Source organism: Panthera leo, chromosome C1 (genome assembly GCF_018350215.1).
Source record: "Panthera leo isolate Ple1 chromosome C1, P.leo_Ple1_pat1.1, whole genome shotgun sequence".
Classification (NCBI taxonomy): domain Eukaryota; kingdom Metazoa; phylum Chordata; class Mammalia; order Carnivora; family Felidae; genus Panthera; species Panthera leo.
Window position 1 is genome coordinate 24,200,534 of NC_056686.1, and position 22,098 is coordinate 24,222,631.

Consider the following 22,098-nt stretch of genomic DNA (forward strand, 5'->3'; position numbering starts at 1 on the left):
TGGGTATCCGGCTCCTACGACTAAAGTTCTTTCCATTGCATCTTGGGAGATGGGGGCGTCAGCCCCGGCGCCTGGCGGGACTTGTAGTCCTTTCCCTCCCCCGCCTTCCCAACTCCCCCACCTCAGAGGCCGCCGTCGCTTCATCTTTCCCAGCAAGCCCCGCGAGAGTGCCGGCAATCGATTGGCTGTAGCGGGAGAAGGCGGCTCGGCCGGCAGCGGTTGCCCAGGGTTTCCGGTGCGAGGCCGGAGCGGGCGAAGCTGTCGGAACGTCGGCAGTGAGGTTCGTGTAGCGGTCTGGGGGAACGAGGCGACCAGAGGGTCTGTGGGCCTGAACGCTCTCGGCCAGTGGTGGGACTCACGCCGATTCCGCGCGAGGACTCAGGCCAGGCGGGGTACGGGGGGCGGGGGGGGGGGGGGAGGGGGGCAGGGCTGAGGCCTTTGCGCATGCGCTGGCGGGCGGTGCGCGCGGCTGGAGGGCGCGCGGGGCGTGGGTGGCTGCGCGCGCGGGGGGGCCCACGTGGGGCCTGGGGGCCGGGGGAGGGATGGGAATCGAGCGTCCCGCCACGTCAGTCTCCGGCCCTGAGCCTATCCCGCGCTGGGCCTGCAGTGAGGGGGTCGTGTAGTGCCGAGAAGCGGCTTCGATCGAGAAAGGAGGCCTCGCCTGCCCCGCTTCTGGAGCGGCGTCCTGCAAACCTGCCTGGGCGCGTCGAGCTTCCTTCACTGGCCAGAGGCAGAACCGTTGGCTCCCTCCCGTGAAGGCCGGCCGGCGTGTTCTAAGAAGCTCTGAGCACCCGGTACCGGGATCTCGGGTCTAGGCTGTGAAGACTATTGAAGTCTGGAGAATAGAGAGTGTGTTTGTTTCTATAGGATCCGCGCCCAGCCTAACACCGCAGACCACAATGAAGAACCAAGACAAAAAGAATGGGGCTGCCAAGCAGTCGGGCAACACTTCCAATGCAAAAAGCAACCCGGGGCAAGCGGAAGCAGGACCAGAGGGAGCCCAGGGGCGGCCCAGCCAGTCGGCTCCTGCGACAGAAACCGAAGGTTCTTCCAGCCAGGCTCCGGGGAAGACTGAGGGTGTGTGCCAGCTCTGCTTTCCAGCGGGCAGGGGGAGGAGTTTGTGGTGCGCCAGGGTAGCTTCTGGAGTCAGAGGCCTTGGCCGCTGTCTGTGCCACCCGCCCCCCCCCACCCCCAGATCCGCACAGCTTCCCGGAGTGGGGAGGGTGGGGGGGTGATAGCGCCTCCCACTGTATGCACTGGAACAGAACTCTTGAGAGAAGGCTCTGGCAGGATTAAATCAGGGGGCAGCCAAAGAAGACACCCAACCAGCCAACCCGGGTTAGAAACCCCTCATTCACCAGTGGGTAACTGCTCTTCATATTGGAGCCATTCCTGGAACTTTTTTAATAGCAAGAAATAATTCTTGCGGTGAGGAGAAGGGTATGTACTAGACGTTTAGCTCCAGCTGTGTGCCAGCCCTATGTGCTGGATGCTTTATTTCCTTGATTTGTTTGACACTCACAAAACACATGGTTGGGCAATAGTTGGACATAGTTGTATCATTTTATAGGTAAGTAAACTGATGCTTAAAGAAGGTGGGCAACATTTAACCCAAACCAGTAAGTTTGGGCCTGGAAATTCCAACTGCTGGTGTAACCATCTTGTTTTTCATTTTGCCCCTTGTCCTGCCCTGCTATAGGAGCACAAGCCAAAACTGCTCAGTCCGGGGCCCTCCGAGATGTCTCTGAGGAGCTGAGCCGCCAGCTGGAAGACATCCTGAGTACATATTGTGTAGACAACAATCAGGGGGGCCCAGGTGAGGATGGGGCACAAGGTGAGCCTGCTGAACCCGAAGATGCAGACAAGTCCCGGACCTATGCCTCGAGGAATGGGGAGCCTGAGCCAGAGACCCCAGTAGTCAATGGTGAGAAGGAGACCTCTAAAGGGGAGCCGGGCACAGATGAGATCCGAGCAAGTGACGAGGTCGGAGACCGAGATCACCGAAGGCCACAGGAGAAGAAGAAAGCCAAGGGTCTGGGTGAGCAGAGGGCAGCTTCTTGTGAGGCTGGTAAGGTGGGGAGTTTGGACCCAACATTCCCTGGGCTAACCTGCTCTGCCAGGATTCAGAGGAAACTACTTCCCAGAGCAGCAAGTTACATTAGTTTGATCTAAGCTGGGGCTGTAGGCCGTAGTACAGAGAGGTGTGTGAGTTGTTCGTTGCATAGGGACTTCTGGCCTTGGAAGGAAGTAAGAACCAAAATCTAGCTTGCTTTCTCTGTCTTTGAGAAAATGGAGAGTAGGAGGCCTGAGTGGGCTCCTATGTCAGCCAGCACTGTCTCTAACCTGCACTGTGAACTTGGGCAAGACCTTTCTCCTTCTGGTCCTTAGTTTTCACTTGTCTACAATAAGATTTAGACTAGGCCAGGGTTGAAAACTCAAATAAGCCAAGTTAGACAGAGGGCTCCATGAAGACCAAGACATCGCCTACTTCATCCAAAGAGGTGATTGCCACTTGGTCCCAGCTTGTTGATAGCATGTAACATTACAAGCTAAGTATAGCCATGAAATTTCTCTGGAGTTTTAGCAGTTAACAACTAACATGCTAGGAGGCAAACAAAACCCGTCTTTGGGTTGGATTTGGCCTGTGTACATGTGCTTTGCGGTCTCCGCACCGATCTTTTGGAGCCTCCCAAGGTTGACACTCCAGGAGCCTGATGCTGTGCTATGTACAGCGGCCTTCCAGGGAGACAGAAGGCAGACTCGACTCAGGCACAGTGAGGGGAAGTCATTGGAGGGTTGGGCGGCTAATGTGTGTTAAAGAATCAAAGTTAGGTGATATTATATCCGTGTCTTAGTCCCTGCTTCCCCACCTCCTGCCTGTCATCCTGATTGAAAGAAGGTTTTTTGTTTGTTTTTGTTGTTACTTACTCTTGGAGTCAAATATTGGAAGGTATATGTGTTTTAAAGTTCACTGTCTGGAAGGGGTGGGGGAGGGAAAAAATAAATAAAGTTCGCTATTTGACTGCCTCTGTTGAAGAGAGTTTTGTAGTTCTCAAGGAGACCTCTTCCTTTTTGCATCCTTCTTTCATAAGGGCCTTCCTTGCATTGAAACAGTAGCACGTAATTTGCAGATGGGACATTTTTTTTTCTCCTGTTGGTAGAGCAGGCAGCTTTTGTGGTCCCACCCCTGGTGTTCACCAGGGAGTCTTCACATATATTCAGTCATTCATTTATTAAGCATTTGTTGAGTATGTCCTCTGAGGTGGGCACTGGGGACGGTACCGGGCAGTACTGGGACCACAGCAATAGGCAGAATTGGGTTGGCAGCAAACCTCATAAAGCACACACGGTCTAACGGGTCGGCAGCCAGTTCAACAAACAGAAGCGTAAAGTATGAGGAGAGAGGGCTGCGGAAGAGTGTGGGCCCAGGCCTGGGGAGACCCCCAGAGAAGGGGGTACATTTTTTTGCTCCCTGTGCTTTGCAGGGAAGGAGATCACGTTGCTGATGCAGACACTGAACACGCTGAGCACCCCAGAGGAGAAGCTGGCAGCTCTGTGCAAGAAGTATGCTGAACTGGTCAGTTCTCCCCCTTCTTGCACCCACCCTGCCTTGGAAAGTCAGCAGGCCACCTGGCATGGGGTGGAGGGTGCAGGGGCAGGTGGGTGGCTTAATTGCTCTTCAGCCTCTCTGAGTCTTTTCCCCATCTGTTAAGTGGGGGGTCAAGTCCCAGCCGGCCTCTTCCAGGCTGACTGTAAGGAGAAGCTTCACATTCCAGTGGTCGAGCCCTAGCTTCCTGGCCACCGTGCCAGACACCGTGTCAGCTCACCCCTGTGTGCTTCGGCGTACATCTCCCCAAAATATGGAAACGCACAGTGCCATCGTCATCACACTTGACAAGACTAGCATTAATCATGTGATGTTCTTTAGTACACAAATTTCCCCAGTTGTTTAAAATATCAGTTTGGTGACAGTCGGGCCAGAGGAGGTCTATTTAATACATTGGGTCCTTAACTTTTTTTTCCTTTTACTCCAAAACAGTCTTCATCTTACTGCCCACTGTTTTCCCCATGACATTGATTTATTGCAGGTCACTTATTCTGTAGGGTATCTCACTTTCTCACTTGGTGGTAGCATTTAACTTGTCCCTTTACCTCCTGTAGATAAAATGGAAATCAGCTGTAGAAGCTTGATCCGATCTGAGTTCAGCTCTTTTGATCAGAACTCTTCATAAATGGTCCTCTGTAGAGAAACAGAGTGTGCTGCTCCCACTTTCAGTGATGGAAGATTGTCCACTGGGTTCAGGTGGGGCCAGCCAGGTTCCTCCCTTGACAGGTTTCCATCAGAATTTGAGTGAACAGGGGCGCCTGGGTGGCGCAGTCGGTTAAGCGTCCGACTTCAGCCAGGTCACGATCTCGCGGTCCGTGAGTTCGAGCCCCGCGTCAGGCTCTGGGCTGATGGCTCGGAGCCTGGAGCCTGTTTCCGATTCTGTGTCTCCCTCTCTCTCTGCCCCTCCCCTGTTCATGCTCTGTCTCTCTCTGTCCCAAAAATAAATAAAAAACGTTGGAAAAAAAATTTAAAAAAAAAAAAAAAAAAAAGAATTTGAGTGAACGGATTCATCCACTGAGGGTCATTGCCTAACTACTTATTTTTAAATTCTTTCATTCCATTTACATTTATTACCTGGAATTCTATAGAGAAGTGGTCTCATTTGTAAAATGGGGAAAATCGCATCTGCCTACTGGGGTTATTATAACCACTAAATAAAGGACAAGGTACGAAAAAGATAGCACCCCTTCAGAATGAGCCAGCTAGGGAACACTTTATGAAGCCAGAGAGGAGGAGCTGAGTCACTAGGGTGATGTTCTCAAGTAGACGAGGAGGTAAGGGCCAGAGCATGAGGAGAGGGTCGGCTGTGGTGGGAAGCACGGCTGGGGCCCGGTGACTGGAGGAGAGAGCAGGTGGAGGTGGATGGGCAGGCGTGTAGCTTGTGCCACCCCGTCTGGTTGCTTCTGTTCCCAGGGAGATGGGATCTCCCTGCTGGGGCTGAGGAGAGGTGAAAAGGAGGAGGAGATAGTTGTCTGGGGGCATCTGGGTGGCTCAGTCTGTTAAGTGTCTGACTTTGGCTCAGGTCACGATCTCACAGTGGGTGGGTTCAGGCCCCACGTCTATGCTGACAGTTGGAGCCTGGAGCCTGCTTCGGATTCTGTGTCTCCCTCTCTCTCTGCTTCTCCTCTGCTTGTGCTCTCTCTGTCTCTCAACAATAAATATTTAAAAAAGAAAAGAAGTAGTTGTCTGGAAGAGGAGTGTGAGTGACAGGAGGGATGTAGTTGGGCTCCAAGGCAGACGAGGGTCTTCCCCAGAGGGGTGGTCACAAATTTAAAGTGCAATTCTTCAGGCAGGGCTGGTTCAGTGCCAGTGCAGAGGACTCAGAAGGTTGATATATCAGGGTTGGGGTTTATCAGGAAAAGGGGGCAAGAGAGTTGAGGATGTAAGAAATCTAAGCCAGGTGAGAAGGTCGGTGGTCATTTAAAGGAGGGTTTGGGGCCCCTGGGTGGCTCAGTTGGTTAAGCATTGATTTTGGCTCAGGTCATGATCCCAAGGCTGTTGGATTGAGCCCTGTGGCAGGCTGAGTGTGGAGCCTGATTAAAATTCTCTCCCTCCCTCCCTCTCTCTCTGCCTCTCTCGTGCTCACACATGCATGCACACACACTCTTTCTCTCTCTCAAAATACACTTCTATTATTATACATGTTTTATACATAAAGTAAAGAAGGTTCAAGGAAAGTGAAAGGATGGTTGGGTCATTGAGTTGGAGGTCCAGTATGGTAGAATTTCTGGGTCCACAGATATTGGAATGAGCTAGAATGATAGGTTATAGTTGGTCCTGCCCTGGGATGAGATAAGGGAGGTGCATGTGCTTCTGGGTAATGACAAAGTCTAGACCTGACTGTCCAGGACAGTAAGCACTGGCCAATTGAAGTACGCCTCGTCTGAGTTTGGATGTGTTGTAAGTATTGTAAGATACACATCAGTTTTGAAACACCTGAGGAAAGGGGAAGAATTAAGTATCTCCAGTGTTTTGCATTGATCGCAGGTTGAAATTAAAATATTCAGGTATTAGATTAAATAAATATTTTACTAATGTTAATTTCATCTACTTTTTACCTTTTTAATTTTTTTTTTTTTTTAACATTTATTCATTTTTGGGAGAGAGAGAGAGAGACACGGTGTGAGCAGGAGAGGGGCAGAGAGAGAGGGGGACACAGACCGAAACAGGCGCCAGGCTCCGAGCTGTCAGCAAAGAGCCCAACACGGGGCTCAAACTCATGAACCATGAGATCATGGCCTGAACCAAAGTCGGACACTTAACCGATTGAGCCACCCAGGCGCCCCTACTTTTTACCTTTTTATTGTAGCCACTAGAAAAACTATAATTACATAACTGAGTCACACTGTAGCTGCGTTGAATAGGCTCATGGGAGGGAAGCTGATCTGAGGAGAGGACAGGGTCTGAGGACGAAGTTAAGGTCTGTCCGTAATACAAGACCAAAATGATAACAGCAATCGTGGTGAGAGAAGTGGTGCTAAGTCTCGGGGTAGCAAGAGGGAGTGATGGGTCTAGTGAGTACAAGGAGGGGGTGGCAGGAGATCTCGTCTGAGGGCATGAGTGTCCCAAGAGTTGAGGGAGTGTAATGGCCTGAGAGTCTTGAGAGGTGTTTCTTGAGTCAGAGCAGTCACAGAAACTGGGATCTGCACCCCTGCTTGTCCTGGGCACTTGTCTCTGTGTCCTCGAGATGGGGCCTCTGGGTTTATCGAAGTGTGTAAAGCTCCCGCACCAAGTCCAGCTGGAGCGGTTACAGCCAGGGTCGGGAGATGGGGTTGGGGAGGGGCCCTTGGGAAGAGTCCCACGGGGCACTTACTTGCCCTCCCTGCCCCCAGCTGGAGGAGCATCGGAACTCCCAGAAGCAGATGAAGCTGCTACAGAAGAAGCAGAGCCAGCTGGTGCAGGAGAAGGACCACCTGCGTGGGGAGCACAGCAAGGCCGTGCTGGCCCGCAGCAAGCTGGAGAGCCTGTGCCGCGAGCTGCAGCGCCACAACCGCTCCCTCAAGGTGGGCACCCCCCGCCCCCAGCTCCTCTCTGATGGGCTTTGCCCTCAGCAAGTAGCGCGGGCTTGGAGCAGAGAACTAGATGTGCCCAGCGGCGCCCTAACCTTAGAGCATCTAGTCACCACTTGACCTGGACTAGTATCCCGTAAGGTGAGGGCCGAGGTGCTGGGGGAGCCCAGGACGCAGGGCTTCAGCACCGCTCCGTTCCCTAGCAGTTCGCAGGGAGGCCGGGGCCCTGCACTGCCGGCTGGCTCCTCTTGCAGATTCCAGCAGTCCCGGATGCTGGCTCTTTTCTCCCGGTTCTGCCTCTCCTAGGAGGAGGTTCATGTGGTCAGAGCCTAGTCACTGCTGTGACCTCTGGGGGCGGTTTTTATGTGAATCCTTTGTCCCTCACAGATTTGGGTTGGCAGATATGTGGTAGTTTGCAACTTGTTTTGCTCATTTTTAGTTTGTCTTTGAAAACATTTCAACTTTAACATAAACTTGATGTGAGAGATTCAGAGGTGACAAAAGTATAACAAAGGTGACAGTTGCCCACCCTCCTCAACCCCAGTGTCCCGCAGAAACTGCTGGGAAGTAACTACTTACATGTAAGTTTACCTACAGACTTTAGACTTTTCTGAACACGTATGTAGTCTTATATAGGATTTCTAAATGAAATAGCTATACTTCTATTGTTTCATATTCTGTTTCGTTTTGTCACTTTGCATAATGAATGCCTCTTTCCTTATCAATTTAGGAGTAACTCATTTTTAACAGCACTGTTGTATGGATATACTGTATTTCGTCAGTGCCTTAGTTAAGGAATCGCTGGGGTTTTTTCTAACTTTTCACTATTACATTAGTAGAGCAAAGTGAAAATTCTTGTTACATATATCCCTGGCTAATTATATAGAATTTATCCATAGGATAAGTCTCAGAAGTGAAATGTCTGGGTCAAAGAGCATGCACGTTGTAAACGTCAATGGTTTAGCCAGATGGCCTTCCTGCCAATATGTCTGCGTGCCTGATTCTGCGCAGTCTAGCCAACCCTGGGATCACTGCATTTGAGTTGGTTGGGGGTGGGGAGGGGAGAGATGAAAGCACAAAAATTAAGACTTCTTAACCTGAGGTGTGGAAGAAAGGGCTTCGGGAGATCTAGGCTGCTTTAGAATGGCAGTTACGTGTATGCCTGCGTTTTTCTAGGAAGAGAATCTCTCACTTGATGTCACCTGATAGACAGAGGGGTTCGTTAGGAGCCCTTTTTGCATGACTTCTTGGAACCTGGCTGCTCCTGACTTGGAGAGCGGGGGGGGTTGTGGGTACAGACCATTGCTGGCTGGGGAGCAGCGGGTGATGAAGCCGGGGCTGACTTCTCTGCCCAGGAAGAAGGTGTGCAGCGGGCCCGGGAAGAAGAGGAGAAACGCAAGGAGGTGACCTCACACTTCCAGGTGACACTCAATGACATCCAGCTGCAGATGGAGCAGCACAATGAGCGCAATTCCAAGCTCCGCCAGGAGAACATGGAGCTGGCCGAGAGGCTCAAGAAGCTGATCGAGCAGTATGAACTGCGGGAGGAGGTGAGGCGTCCCTCACAGCCATCACCCGTCTCCAAGCCACCTCTCCTTCGCTGCCCAAAAAGCGTATAAAATCCCCACGTCCCTTTTTGTCCGTTGCTTTGACCTCTGAAGTAGTACTTGAGTCCATCACCTTCTCTCCGTTCCTGCCCTCTCGCCTGGTCCCGGCTCCCAGGGCTCCTCCGGCAGTTAGGACTGCCACTCCTCGAAACGTGCGCGTCTTGGGGCGGGTCTTTGCCAACTGAGCTAAGCTGTTGTGTTGGTGGAGGTGTCATTTCTGTCCTTTCTTCCCATCTGCAAGGGAGTCGGGCCACAAAAGGGAGGGTTGTTAGCCCAGCGGAGTGAACTCTCGGGGCTGGAGGTTTGAGGGTGTTCATTTCTTGGCTTCCTGGGAGCCGATTTCATCCCTGTGCACACCCAGGACTGACTGGAGAGAAACAAGGTGAGGTTGGGAAGTAGGTCTTCCGGGGATCTGGGGCCCACGTGCTATGGTAGACGCGGGAGTCAGAGCGAGATGGGAGGATGGGCAGGAGACCCTCGGCTCTGCAGATGGGATGTCCCTGCAGCCGCCAGGCCTCCCTGAGAAAGGGCGCCGCTGACCGGTGGCCCTCCCACCGTGCTTTCCTGCAGCACATCGACAAAGTCTTCAAACACAAGGACCTGCAGCAGCAGCTGGTGGACGCCAAGCTCCAGCAGGCCCAGGAGATGCTGAAGGAGGCCGAGGAGAGGCACCAGCGGGAGAAGGATTTTGTGAGGCTCGGGCCCCGGGGGTGGAGGGTCTGGGATGAGGTGGGTTGGGTTCCAGCTCGGCTCATAGTTAAGCTGGTAAGGGAGAGGCTGCCGCCTGGCCAGACCAGGACACTTTTCCCTCAGATAGCAGTCTGAGAGCAGGAAGCCTCGGCGGGCTCTGGGGCCTGTGGCTTAAAAAGGCCAAACAGCCCCTAGGGGTTTCTGACAGGATCCGGGGTCCTGTCTTGGAAACAGCTCCTCAAAGAGGCAGTGGAATCCCAGAGGATGTGTGAGCTGATGAAGCAGCAGGAGACCCACCTGAAGCAGCAGGTGAGACCGTGTGTGTCCTGACCCTGTGCGTCTGAGGCCCCTCGCTGGGATCCATCCTGGGGGAGGGAAATAGGACCCTCGTTCTAGGACCACTTTGACTGCTGTGTGACCTTGCTGAGCCTTTGTTCCCTCTGGACCCGCCAGGCACCTGTGGTGGTGACCAGGTGGCTAGGTGAGCTTGAAGGACCTCGTTCCTAGTTGGAAGCGTGTGCTACTTTTGAGGAGGCAGCGATGCGATGGTTGTTTTTAACTACATAAGTTGTACTTAATTTCCGAAGGAAAGTTTGAAAACAAACATAAAGGCAAAACGTAAGGCAGCATAAATCCTGCTTTCCAGGCTTAGCATCTTGGATTCTGTCCTTCCAGATACACAGTTTTTTGCTTTAAAGAAAAAGGGTACCTCAATAGAATTGTCAGGTCAGAGGTCCGAGCGTGGGTCTGACCGTGTTAACCAGAAGTGCCCCCCGGAGAAGCCTAATCTTTGGACTTCTTTTTCACCCAGCTTGCCCTGTACACGGAGAAGTTTGAAGAGTTCCAGAATACTCTTTCCAAAAGCAGTGAGGTGTTCACCACATTCAAGCAGGAGATGGAAAAGGTAACAGTGTCCAGACTGCATAGGCTCCAGGGCACAAGTTGCTTCATTCAGAATTGAGCACTGGGCCTATCGTCAGGAAGCCCCAGCCCCTGGGGTGCTTTGTGTGGGGAGCTGTTTACAGTAACAGTGTGATTGTCAGCAAAGGTGGGCTGTAAGGAGGCATCAGAACCTTTCCGCCCCCTCAAGCATCACTGATATGTGCATCCTTCAGGTTGTCCGAGGGGAAGGGGCAGCCTTGTCATTTTCTGTTGTTGGTGGTGGCACTTAACTTGAGATGTCCTGGTGTGGCACCAAAGGCACCGACTCTGCCCTGTAATGCCTTGCTCCCTCAGGACTGTTCCCCACCTTGGAGACACAGATGCGTAGACAGTCTGGCCCCTGACCATTTCCTTCTGTCTGCCCCATAACCCAGATGACTAAGAAGATCAAGAAGCTGGAGAAAGAAACCACCATGTATCGGTCCCGGTGGGAGAGCAGCAACAAGGCCCTGCTTGAGATGGCCGAGGAGGTGGGCTGAGTGTGCTCTGCCGCTGGGGGGAGGCGGGTGCAGTTTTTGAGTGTTCGGCCCTTTCCTCTACTTTGACCAGTAAGTCCTGCAGCTGGCACGAGGTGAAGCTGGGACTCACGTGTCCATCTGTCCAAGTCCAAAGGCACTGCCAGCCGTTTCCCTGTGGGAGACGGTGAGCCCAGTAGCGGGTCTGCAGTAGAAGCAAAGAGAACAAATGGAAGAAAGAAACACAGGGACGGAAAAACTAAGGGCTACAATGATGGACACAGTTTATGTGCAGAGTAGTTCAGCTACTTTGATTTCGTGGATTGAGATGTAGGAGAAGGGAACTGACTGCTGGAGTAGCTACGTATGCCAGACCCTCCTGAATGATTTAGATAATGCCTGTTCATCGAATCTTCTCAAGATCTGTGAGGTTGGTGTTAGTAGTCCATTTTAACAGATAAGGGAGTAGGCTCAAAAGCCAAGTCTTAACTTTGCCAAGGTCATCTGGTGGATAAATGGAGAAACACACTGTCATGCCCCCTCTCTGCACCACACTGCCCCCTACCTACAGCCACGTCTTCGCATCACACCAGGGCTGTTTTCCTAGGAAGGGACCAGCTTTTGACTCCGGTCTGCTCCCAGCATCATTAAAGTGTGGATGTTTTCTACCAAGAGGTACTGTTGCATGGGGGTTTGATGGCATGGCACTAAAGGCTCCATTTCTCCCCCTAGAAAACACTCCGGGACAAGGAGCTGGAGGGCCTGCAGGTAAAAATCCAGAGGCTGGAGAAGCTGTGCCGGGCGCTGCAGACAGAACGCAATGACCTGAACAAAAGGGTACAGGACCTGAGTGCTGGTGGCCAGGGCTCCCTCACTGATGGTGGCCCTGAGCAAAGGCCAGAGGCTCCAGCTGCCTCCAAGGAGCACGGTGGTGAAGGGCCTGGGGCTCAGTCACCTAGCTCCCCAAGGGCCACAGAAGCTCCTTGCTGCCCTGGAGCACCAAGCACAGAAACACTCGGCCAAGCAGGGCGCCAGGAGCCCACCTCCACCACCGCCTAGGGAGCCTGGCACGGGGGGCATGCTGGGAAGGGAGCAAGCCGCCCAGCCAGGCCTGGCCCATGCAAGGCTCCCGCTGCCAAGCAGTCCAGTGCTGAGGCCCAGGGTGCTCTGACCTGGCTGGCATCTGACACTTCGCAGTTTTGGATTTTGTGGGTCAGTTTTACATACATACGGCATATGTGCAAGGCCTCCTACATTTCTATCTGTAAGTGTAAAGTGGGCTTGCACTGGAGGTGGGGGTGTGTACAGGTGAAGTCACTGGCTCTTCTAGGAGCTCGAGAGTCTTAAAAAAGAGCTGTCATCTGTAGCTGCTGTCACAGTGAGCTGGCAGGACAAGTGACTTGAGCATTCCCCTGCCTGATTTGAGGCTTAGACCCCTCCCTAGACCTGCCCTTCAGGGCTCGTGACAAGTGACACACTCAGGCCTTGACCGTGTTTCCCTTGTTAGCCGGGCTTGGGCAGTCCTGGCTCTCCTAGCTCCCCTGGAAGTTCCTTTGCTTCTCAACCTGGAGAAGGGGTCCCCGGGCAGAGCCCTGGCAGGGCCCGCACAGCCAGGGATCCAGCTGCTGTCCTGCCTCGGACGGGGGACCAGGGGAAAGTTGCTGTGGGCTGGTACACTGTTAGGGAGCCCCCGGGCACCGCTTCCCCTGCCCTCAGGTGGTGCCAGGACCAGGCCAGTGATGCTTCTCAGTAGCCTTATCATTCACAGGTGCCTCTCTAGCCTGCACAAATGATTGACAAGAGATCACCCAAAGGATGCTTTCTGAAGGTTTTTGTTTTTTGTTTTTTTGTTTTGCACATGACAGTGTGTGTGTTGATCTGAGGGAGGAGGAGGGGTCCTGGAGCAGTTGGGTCTCCAGTGCCACCACCCTCACCATCCGACCTGGTACCTTTGCCACGTTGGTGCTGAGGTTTCCTGTTTGGTGAAACCAGATTGTTTGTGGTAGGAGAAAGGAAAGGGCATCTAATGGTTTTGCCACAAGCTTGCCTTTGTGTTTCAATCCTGGGAGGCCACCGCTGATTCCCATCACTACTGTCTCCATGTGGAAGTTGCTGGGCCCCGTGCCCAACTGTCCCTTTGGCTTTTATGAATCTGTTTTTGCTTCTGACCCCATCCCTAATGTGCAATCCTTGAGATTTGCCCTGGTTCCATTGCCCAAGGAATAAGAGCTGAAGTATGTCCCCCTTGACATTCCACCTCCCAGCTCTTGTCTGATAGCTAAGGGATAGAGTGAGACTTGACAGCTGAGCCTCAGAAATCCACAGGTGGCTGCAAATATTTGTGTCTGGTCCCTGCCCCCCAAACTTGCTACTCTAGACTGAAAGTTCTGCTGGTTGCACACTTGCCAGGGCACTAGCCGGTCTGTGCAGAGCAATTTTCTGGAACAACAGAACGAGTCTCAGACCCAGAGGCTGGGCTCTGCTGGGCTTGAGGTTCTAGATCCCACCTCTAGCCAGGCCTTGGCTTCGGTGCAGCTGAGGGAGGCACAGGGTCATAGAGCTTTTTTTGCTGGATTTCCTTAAAGCTGGTTCATTATCCTTCAGGTCCCTTCATCTTGCACGACCAGCTCACTCTCCACACCTTTTACTTCAGTCCATCACATAAATAGGTTCATGAAGAGTGTTAAGTACTCCTGAATCATGTTATGACCTCGAACAGAGATGGCAAATGAATGGCACACCATTGTCCCTCTGCCCCCCATGGCAGATACCACTAATTGGCCTAGAGTGTTTTCCACTAACCTCTGGAATATCCTCATTAACCAAGATTCCCCCAGCAGCCAGTAGAAGTGTTGAGACTTACTTGCCATCCCTGGCTGAGCTTCTTCCCTCCTGTGGAGAAATGTTCCTGAGATCTTTCCCTCTGAAATTCCTGTGTCTGGAATGGTCCCTGGATATGCCTTTTCCTGCCCCAATAAGGCCTTCTTCCAACAATGCCTGTGTCAGGCTGAGACACACAAGAACTGCCAACCCCATACAGGGTTTGCTGGGTTCTGGAAGCACAGGGAAGAGGCAGAAGCTTCCGCCTGCCTGCTTTAAATAGCAGGAGGCCTGCAGTAGCCCATGTGATTGCCTCCCTTGCTTCAGCTACCTCGTAGAGCCTATGGGGTCGGGCGGGGGGTGGGGGGCGGGGAGCTGTTGGAGCCCAGTGTGGTGGTGGGGAATCATGACTGTGCAGCACAGTAGCCCTCTGAGACCCAGTCTAACTACTGTGGGGCTATGGTGAGCTACGGTGTGGCCCCAGCTCGTCTTCCCAGGTCCAAAATCTAGGTCCTGGGCAAGTCAAACCTTTGCTCTCAGCTCCAGCCATGTCTCGGTATCCAGACCAAGCTATAGATGGGAATCCCATTTTCTCTCTTCCTCTCCGTTGACCACATCACACCAATCACTACAGCTGCTCTGTTTGTTCTGCTTTCCAAAGTCAACCCAGGTACCTGGGTGCTGCCCTCACCAGCCAGGAGCCTGGGCCAGATGTGGGGAAGGTGGCCTGTCTGAATGAAGGCCAGTGCCTTCCTCACCAGGGCAGGTCGCGTGCACGTGACCTCAGTTTTAGGACCAAGTGCTGTGTTGGATTCTTCAGTTGCTAGCTTTTCCTCCAGGGGACCAGAGCCGGCGAGGCTCACAGCCTTGAGCCCTTGTCCCTACTGACGGTAATTTGTGTTCAGGACCTTGTCCAGCTGAGAGCCTCACATACACCAGATTGTGAAGAGGTTTCGGCAGCACTTTGTTATAATTTGTTTTCCATGAGGCTTTCAGACCATGGGCTGAGCTCAGGCACTTTCTGTAGGAGAATGTTCTGTCTGTAAAGATGGTTATTTCCATTCCTCCGCCCCCATCACCGTGGCCCTGCTGAGGGCTGACCAAGAGGCCAGTCGAACTGCCCTCATGGCTTTGGGGAGGGTCAAGGCCTGCTGAGTGGATTATCCAGCTGTGGCTCCAGCCCTCCCACCTTTGCAGCACAGAGGTGGTCACCCCAGGGACAGCCAGGTATCTGCCTGGGGGAGGGGTGCTGCCTTCTGTCCCTGTAACTGCTTCCCATGTGGCTCAACCTGGCCGCCCAGATTTGTTTTAAAGCTGTGCTGACAGCCTCTTTGTCTCCTTTTGGTATTCACAACAGCCAGGGACTTGATTTTGATGTATTTTAAACCACATTAAATAAAGAGTCTGTTGCCTTACTTGTTTCTCTTTTGACCTTTGTGGTCATTGGTGCTTCTGGATCCATCTAGCCGGCACTGACTTGTCTGGCTCTACTGCAAAGCTTCTGGCTGTGCCCAGCTTTCGTGCATCTTCCAGAGCACCCCTCTGGCTGCCTTCCAGGAATTACCATGGGCTAATGCATTTGAGCTGCCCAAGCAAAGCCATTGCCAAAGTTGGCATGATGCTCATATCCATAGAAGGATCAGATATTTTTCATTCAAGTCAGAGGTTACCCCTGCCCACTAAGGGTCAGGCTAGTGATGAAGAAAGATACTACATTTTATTTATTTTTGAGTAATCTCTGCACCCAACGTCAGGCTTGAACTCACAACCCCTGGGTTAAGGGTCCCATACTCTACCACTGAGCCAGCAAGCACCCTGGAGAAAGATACTTTCAGATACAGAAAAGTCAGTGGTGCTGTGGGAACATAAAGGAGGTCTCTGTCCCCTTCAGCAAGGAGATAGGGGTGGACACCTGGAAAGGAATTATGACCCAAAAGGCAGGTAGAAGTTTGACAACTTAGTAGCGAAGTAGTTTACCTAGAAATGCAGGTGCCCAGGATGGGTAGTGGGAGATCACCAGGAGCCTGTGTGCCAAGTTAAGTGATTTGGGCTAGATCCACAGGGCAGGAGGACCCACTAAAGGTATTTAGGACATTGGGAAGATGGACAAAGAAGGCATAAGGTAAGGAAACCAGAGAGTTAGGCATAGGCCAATTGAGGCCCAAAATCAGATGGCTGGGTACTAATCCCTGCTGCTCAGGGCTGTCACAGGCCGCATCCTCTGGCATTGACCTACCTCTGAGTTCTTTTGATTTTGTACATTCCTTGAGAAGACCACATTCTGCATGCAGTCCTGAAGAATGGGCTGGTTTCTTAAACACTCCTGTTCACCCTGCCAAGCCTAGGCGCAAAAGTTTAGGCTCCTGTATGGGAGGCATCCTATTGGGGCTTCACCAGCACCCTATTCTCTCCGGAGCCTGGGTTTGGTCTGGCACAAGGGATGGTATGTGAATGCCCAACAAATAAATGGCAGAGACAACTAAAGGGCCCTTCCCTCCAGGCCTCCATGAGCAGTTGTGTCCACACTGGCTGTGACAGTCCTCTCAGAGCCTCTGCCTTTTCTAATCGGGGTCCAAATGGGTTGATACTTTTCTGTGCTGGTCACAATGGTTTCCGTCAAAGATCCTTTGGAAGAAGTCCGGGGAGGCTGCCGCAACTCTTAAAACTCACAAAGCATCTCTGAGAATAACCACCCATAGTGGTGTCTCAGGACCTGCCACCATTTTCCTGGAGGAGCCCTGGTTCTCCTCTAGCAGCTGGAGGACAGCAGCTTCCCAGTTGTCCTCTCTGCCTGTGCAGACCCCTCCTTCCAACCTCTGGTTATTTTAAAAGTCCTGGGTTAAAGTGTCCCCTGCTGGGACAGTCTAGGTGTTGGAAGAACCTGGAAAAGAGCCCCTGCATGGGTGCCTGTGGGAAGGATTAGGTGCAGGAAAGCTGTTCCTGCCCATTGGTAGGGGAAGGTGAACAATGGGGCTCTGCACATTGCCCTGGGGCAGTTATTTGAGACTGCAGGGCAGCCTGGCCAAGGATAAGCCTGTCTCCTGTTGCATCAGATGGTTCTCTGGGGACCTGAGCTGGGAGCCTCTGCCAGGTCTTTAAATAGCTGCCCCATTGATCTGGCCTCCCAGGCAGTGCGGGCAGCGCTGGGTCGTCCTCCATGTGGCGCTCAGGTTTCCCTCCTGGGGGCTGGGGTCAAGTGCCAGGTAATCGCACCGATTTTCCTCTGATCTGGTGCTCCCCACACGCGTCTCCTAGAACTGGGGAAGGGGAGGGAGGAGGCGTGGTCCCACCACTTCATCAGTGACTGAATATAGCCTCCGCTGCTTACCAGTGAGGAGTGTCTGGGTATTGTGGAGTGAGTGGTATTGCCCTCAAGACTATAGTTGACTTTCAGCACAGGGGATAATGACAGTAACTTCCTGCAGGATTGTTACAGGGATCAAACGCACATAAAATGCTTAACAGGGGACCTGGACTCAATAGATGGTTGTCTTTTCTTGTAGTTTCTTCCTGCTGCTGCTGCTTATAGGCTTATGTGTGTGTATATCTATCTATCTATATCTATATCTATATATATCTATATATCTATATATATATCTATATCTATATCTATATCTATCTATCTATCTATATATATATATATATATATATATATATCTTGTATGTTTATATATATTTTACATGTGTCTGTCCATTTTCTCCCACCCCCCCCCCCCCACATCCATATCCCTCCACCCTGGCCTTCTGACAAAGCCAGCACCATTTTGTAAGGGACTGTAACTTCTCCCCAAAACTGATGAAAAAGTGAGATTTTTAGATTGCCATCACACAACAAACATAGCCACCTTAGTTCGGGTGGGCAGGTAAAGTCCAGTGAGAGGGGCAGCCTGGTAACTGTTGTAGGCTCCTCCCATCTCCCAAGCACTAAAAAAAGGTCACTTTCTCTTTAAATGCAAATTACCTCCTGCAAGCTCTGCTTCCACACGCTCAGTTCCCTAGGACGGGAGCGCTAAGGGCGGAGGGAACCACGCTTCTGCCTCACTCCAGACCCCAAACCTCCAGGTCAGTTGCCCGCTTCCGGGGTGTGGGGGGGGTGTGGAACATCGCGGGTCCGATGCTGCATTTAGGATCCTGGCTCCCCAGCTGAGGGATCCCTTTGGCACACGGCTTTGAAGACTGAGTGTAGGAAACAGATCCCAGGTGGCCCCCAGCCATTCCTGGGAAGCAGGGGCTCCTGCTCTTCTATCAAGACTTTAACTGGGCCAAGCTGCAGCAATGCATGGCAGAGGACGTGCTCCTATCTCCTCTCCACCACACACCCCCTGGGGACCAGCCAGCCGGGTGCCAATTTCAATGCTTATGCCCCCAGTGCCACCGCCACCATCCTAGAGTGCAGACGCGGGCTTGGTGGCTGCAGCCTGGAGTGAGCAGCTGGGGAAAGCCCCTGTAAAGGGCCCCGGGCCTCCATCGGGAGGACCTCGGCAGACCTGAGACTTAGGGGGTGGAGCTGGACCGGAGGCTGAGCGGTACCAGCCACAGGCGCAGCCATTGTTGGAGGCCAAGACAGCCAGCTGCCCGACCACCCACCCCACCCTGGCTGCAGCTGAAGCGGAGCAGGGCCTTTCTGACCGGGGACGGTGAAGCAGCAGGAAGCCTGTCCCAGGGAACTTCTGGGAGTTGCCTGATGTTCGCGGTTGGGGGTGGGCGGAAGAGGAGGGATGCCAGCGTAGAAGTAGCGGAACCCACAGTGAACCCTGTCCCGCAGGCTGTGGCTTCTCCCTCCGTCCCCCATCCACTGCCTGACACCGAGGTCTTCCCAGGCGCCCCCACCCACACCTTGGTCACCACCCTTTGCTGACAGGGTTTGTCAGCATCTGCCTGGACAGCCGATTAAATAGAAGAAGGTCTAGTTAAGACACCCCTAATCCTCAACTGGCCTCTCCTGCCAGCTCACATCCACCCTGCCCCTCCCCTCCGTGTTTCCTCTCTCAGGTCCGCCCCCTCAGCTCCTGGGACAGGAAATCCCAGAGGAAATCCCAGAGGTGTCTGGTCCAGCCCTTTTATGCAGGGCTCAGGTTTTCAGTTAGGGCTGGAGGGCAGGTGGGAGACCTGGGATGGGCCACGGAAGGTCCTTCACATACACATCCAAGACCCTAGCAGTGAGGCGCCGACATCTGGCCCTGCCCATACTTGACAGAGAAGGGGACAGAGGTCCCAGTTGGTATGAGGGGACAGTTAGAAGTTCCCAGGGCCCTTCCTTTGCAGCTCTCAGGGGTTGCTGGGGGAAGTGACGACTTAGCCTCTCGTTGTTTCAGTGGGTCCTGAGGCTCAGCCAGCATCCAATGGAGGACAAGAAGAAGAAAAGGAGTCCCAAGCCCTGCCTGACCCAGCCAGCCCAGGCCCCGGGCACATTACGAAGGGTCCCTGTGCCCACCAGCCACAGCGGCTCCTTAGCCCTGGGACTCCCTCATCTGCCATCCCCCAAGCAGCGAGCCAAGTTCAAGAGGTGGGTACAGAAGAAAAGTAGGGCAAGGAGGGAGGGACCCCAACTCAAGCCTTGTGGGAAGGAAGTAAACCCAACCTTAGCCTAGTTACTTTGCAATGATTGATGCCTTCCCTTGGACTAAGAACTCAGAGATGCCTCAGACCCAGTCCTTGCCCTCAGTGTAGGGAAAAGGCTAGATGGGTCACTGGGATCCCACACTGTGCTGATGCCCTCAGCAAGGAGTGAGCAGTGCTGCTGGAAAGTGACAGGCTGTGGGGCACACCGGGCAGAGACAATGTCTAAGCTGAAGGGCTTGCCTGACATAAGTACAGAAGAAATATATTGCCTGGAAGGTTCCCAGAATCACAGGTGGTTGGGGGCCCTGGAGTGTCATGGAGCAGGAGATGGTAAGGGGATGCTCAGAAGTACAATTTGAATTTTCTGCTTAATTTTTCTTAATGGTAGGGAATTTACACCTTACCCTAAATGTGTCCCTGTTAGTGTCCCGCTAAACACCAGGTGTTCTTTCTCCCATTACTGTGCCTCCCTGTGGCTTTGCACGCTACCTGCCCAAGAGATATGGCTGGGGATGACCACAGTAGGGTGTCACTGAAGCTCAGGGCTGGAGCAGGAACAGAAGAAATGAGACAGAAGAGAAGGTTCTGGTGGGTAAGGGAGGGGCAGACTGGGAAGGGTCCTTCAGTGTTTTCCTGGGGACAAAGAAAATTCAAAACCGGTTTGAAATAGAAGAGGAGTGCAGAAAGACATTTTTGGGGGAGGTAAGAGGGCTCTAGTGGCAATAAGGAGTAACTGTCCCCAGTGAGGACAAGTGATTCACCCAAAGCCACGGGAGGAATGAGTGCAGGGCTCAGACGAGAACCCCAAAGCCGCCTTCCAGGCATGGTTCTGGCTATGAGTGTCATCTGCAGAAAAAGACTTCTTTTGACCTCTTCTGCCTACCCCTCCTCACCCGCTCCCTTCCCTTCCCAATCCTGGTGCCAGGGTAGAAGAGAAGAACAAACATCCCTTTATGGTCGGGAGTAGATAGGAAGATGAATTAGTGCATAAACAGATGGCATAAAAGACTTTGGGGTACCGGGCCGCCCCCACCCTGTGACCATGGTCCATGCCCACCCCACCCAGGGTAGGCAAGGAGAAATGCCGCCCGGTGCTGGCCGGAAGTGGGGGTGGCTCTGCAGGCACCCCGCTGCAGCACTCGTTTCTGACCGAGGGGACGGACGTCTATGAGATGGAGGGGGGTCTGTTGAACCTGCTCAATGATTTTCATTCAGGCCGGCTGCAGGCCTTCGGTGAGTCCCATGGGCTGGGCTGAGAGGGTGGGGGCGGGGGCAGACACGGCTGGAGGGCCTGGTCTCTGGGCGGTGGCTGGGGCCAGGGTCCCAAGCTGCTCCCAGGGCTCAGACAGGTGTTGTCCAGGGAAGGAATGCTCCTTTGAGCAGTTGGAGCACGTGCGGGAGATGCAGGAGAAGCTGGCCCGGCTGCACTTCAGCCTAGACGTGTGTGGGGAAGAGGAGGAAGAGGAGGAGGAAGAGGACGGGGTCACTGAGGGACTGCCAGAGGAGCAGAAGAAGACGATGGCCGACCGAAACCTGGACCAGCTGCTTAGCAATGTGGGTCAGGGCTGGGTGCTTTGGTTCTTGGGGACATTAGAGGGTGGGGGAGGTACATCATCCTAAGACTAGTCCTGGACCTGGGGTGAAAAGCTGGGGGGTGCATGGAGCCTCAACCCCCACCAGAAGATGGCTGGAAAAGCATCTGGGTCTGGGCCTGGTGCCTCTCCTGACAGAAACCTCCTTTTCTCTCTGTTGACAGCTGGAAGATCTTAGTAACTCTATGTATCCTTTTCAAGGGACCTTGTAGCATGTACACGTGTCCCCACCTCCCACAGAAGAAATCAGTTTTCTTCTCCTCACCACCCTCTAGGAGTATGTACAATATAACCAACATCTCCCCTTTCAGTCCTGCTAAAGCAGAATTGGCCACAAACTGCCCCCATGCAGAGTTCTCCCGAATATCAGGAGAAAAGCCATTGCAGGGAATGTGATTTATCTACTTATGAAAATCTCTGCAAGTGAGGCCCCTGGCTGGCTCAGTCGGTAGAGCAGGGTACTCTTGATCTCAGGAACACGAGTTCAAGCCCCACGTTGGCAGAAAATCTTTGCAAGTACTTTACTGACACCATGGCAAAACTTGCCTGATGTCTTTCTACTTTTTCAACATTCAACAATTATTTTTCACTGATTTAGATGATCTCCGCATCTAGTCTCAGCCAGAAGTAGTGCGGGTGCATGTAACTGCATGATCTAGAGGGAAAGAGCAGGCGGGAGGGGGAGGGGGAGGGGGCTGGTGGGAGGGGAGGGAAGCCACCCAGGAAGAAGGGCAGGTGTGGACTGCAACCTGGACCACAGACCACCTGAGTCCTTCGCCCCTACCCCTTTGTGCAATTGAGGAAACTAAGCCTGTTTAGGATGGGGAGACAGGGCTGGAAAGACGGGGGTCCAAGGCATCGCAATCCTTGACTGGCACAGACAGAAGTTGCACCTGGCCGAGAATGCCGAGCCTGAGGAGCAGTCAGCTGTGTAGGTGTCGGACCCAGGACCAGACTGCCTCTCTCATTCCCTTCAAACTGTGACTTTTTACGAACTCGATCGGGTATTCCGCGGCCCCCCAGGTGCTATGGGGGAGGGGGGCGCTGGATGAAATTAAACCAGAAAGAAAGACACCGGCTCCGTGTGCTCCCTCCCCTCCTTGCGCCTTTACTCGGCCGGGGACCGCAGGCCCGGGCCTCCGCAGAGACACCGCTGTGCGACACACTGGTTTAGGCGGAACCGCTCAGGAGCGGGAATTCCCAGCGTAGTTCTGGAAGCTGGAGTTGGAGGCAGGTGCCAGGACCTGGCGGCCACCGCGGGAGGAGCAAGGTTGCCGTGGAGACGGCGGGGGCGGGGCCTTGCGCGGCGCGGAC

At 53.3% G+C, this 22,098-nt stretch overlaps 2 protein-coding genes across 5 annotated transcripts; both read left to right on the forward strand.

Annotated features, from left to right (window-relative positions):
• On the forward strand, positions 1-15,051 carry TXLNA (taxilin alpha). 4 transcript variants are annotated; one of them, XM_042953616.1, is made up of 11 exons: positions 1-392; positions 868-1,077; positions 1,700-2,038; positions 3,486-3,577; positions 6,940-7,110; positions 8,472-8,666; positions 9,294-9,413; positions 9,648-9,722; positions 10,225-10,317; positions 10,730-10,825; positions 11,543-15,051. In XM_042953616.1, exons 1-11 carry the CDS (start codon positions 50-52, stop codon positions 11,867-11,869), a joined length of 2,061 nt encoding a protein of 686 aa, XP_042809550.1. In that variant the 5' UTR covers positions 1-49; the 3' UTR covers positions 11,870-15,051. The 4 variants fall into 4 exon arrangements, with proteins under 4 accessions (XP_042809550.1, XP_042809551.1, XP_042809552.1 ...); XM_042953618.1 differs by having other exon boundaries at positions 195-280; XM_042953619.1 differs by having other exon boundaries at positions 334-382.
• Positions 15,052-17,587: 2,536 nt separating this feature from the next.
• On the forward strand, positions 17,588-22,031 carry CCDC28B (coiled-coil domain containing 28B). Its single transcript, XM_042949370.1, has 6 exons — positions 17,588-17,692; positions 18,946-19,136; positions 20,259-20,425; positions 20,553-20,746; positions 20,949-20,971; positions 21,665-22,031. The coding sequence occupies exons 2-6, from the start codon at positions 18,973-18,975 to the stop codon at positions 21,717-21,719; spliced, it is 603 nt and encodes a 200-aa protein (XP_042805304.1). The 5' UTR covers positions 17,588-17,692; positions 18,946-18,972; the 3' UTR covers positions 21,720-22,031.
• Positions 22,032-22,098: the final 67 nt, after the last annotated feature.

Coding starts and splice junctions, on each gene's coding strand:
- CCDC28B (XM_042949370.1), top strand. CDS start 18,973: ATGGAGGACAAGAAGAAGAAAAGGAGTCCCAAGCCCTGCCTGACCCAG. Junction 19,137..20,258: donor CAGCGAGCCAAGTTCAAGAG/GTGGGTACAGAA, acceptor CACCCCACCCAG/GGTAGGCAAGGAGAAATGCC. Junction 20,972..21,664: donor GAAGATCTTAGTAACTCTAT/GTATCCTTTTCA, acceptor TGACTGGCACAG/ACAGAAGTTGCACCTGGCCG.
- TXLNA (XM_042953616.1), top strand. CDS start 50: ATGGGGGCGTCAGCCCCGGCGCCTGGCGGGACTTGTAGTCCTTTCCCT. Junction 2,039..3,485: donor GAAGAAAGCCAAGGGTCTGG/GTGAGCAGAGGG, acceptor TGTGCTTTGCAG/GGAAGGAGATCACGTTGCTG. Junction 3,578..6,939: donor GCAAGAAGTATGCTGAACTG/GTCAGTTCTCCC, acceptor CCCTGCCCCCAG/CTGGAGGAGCATCGGAACTC.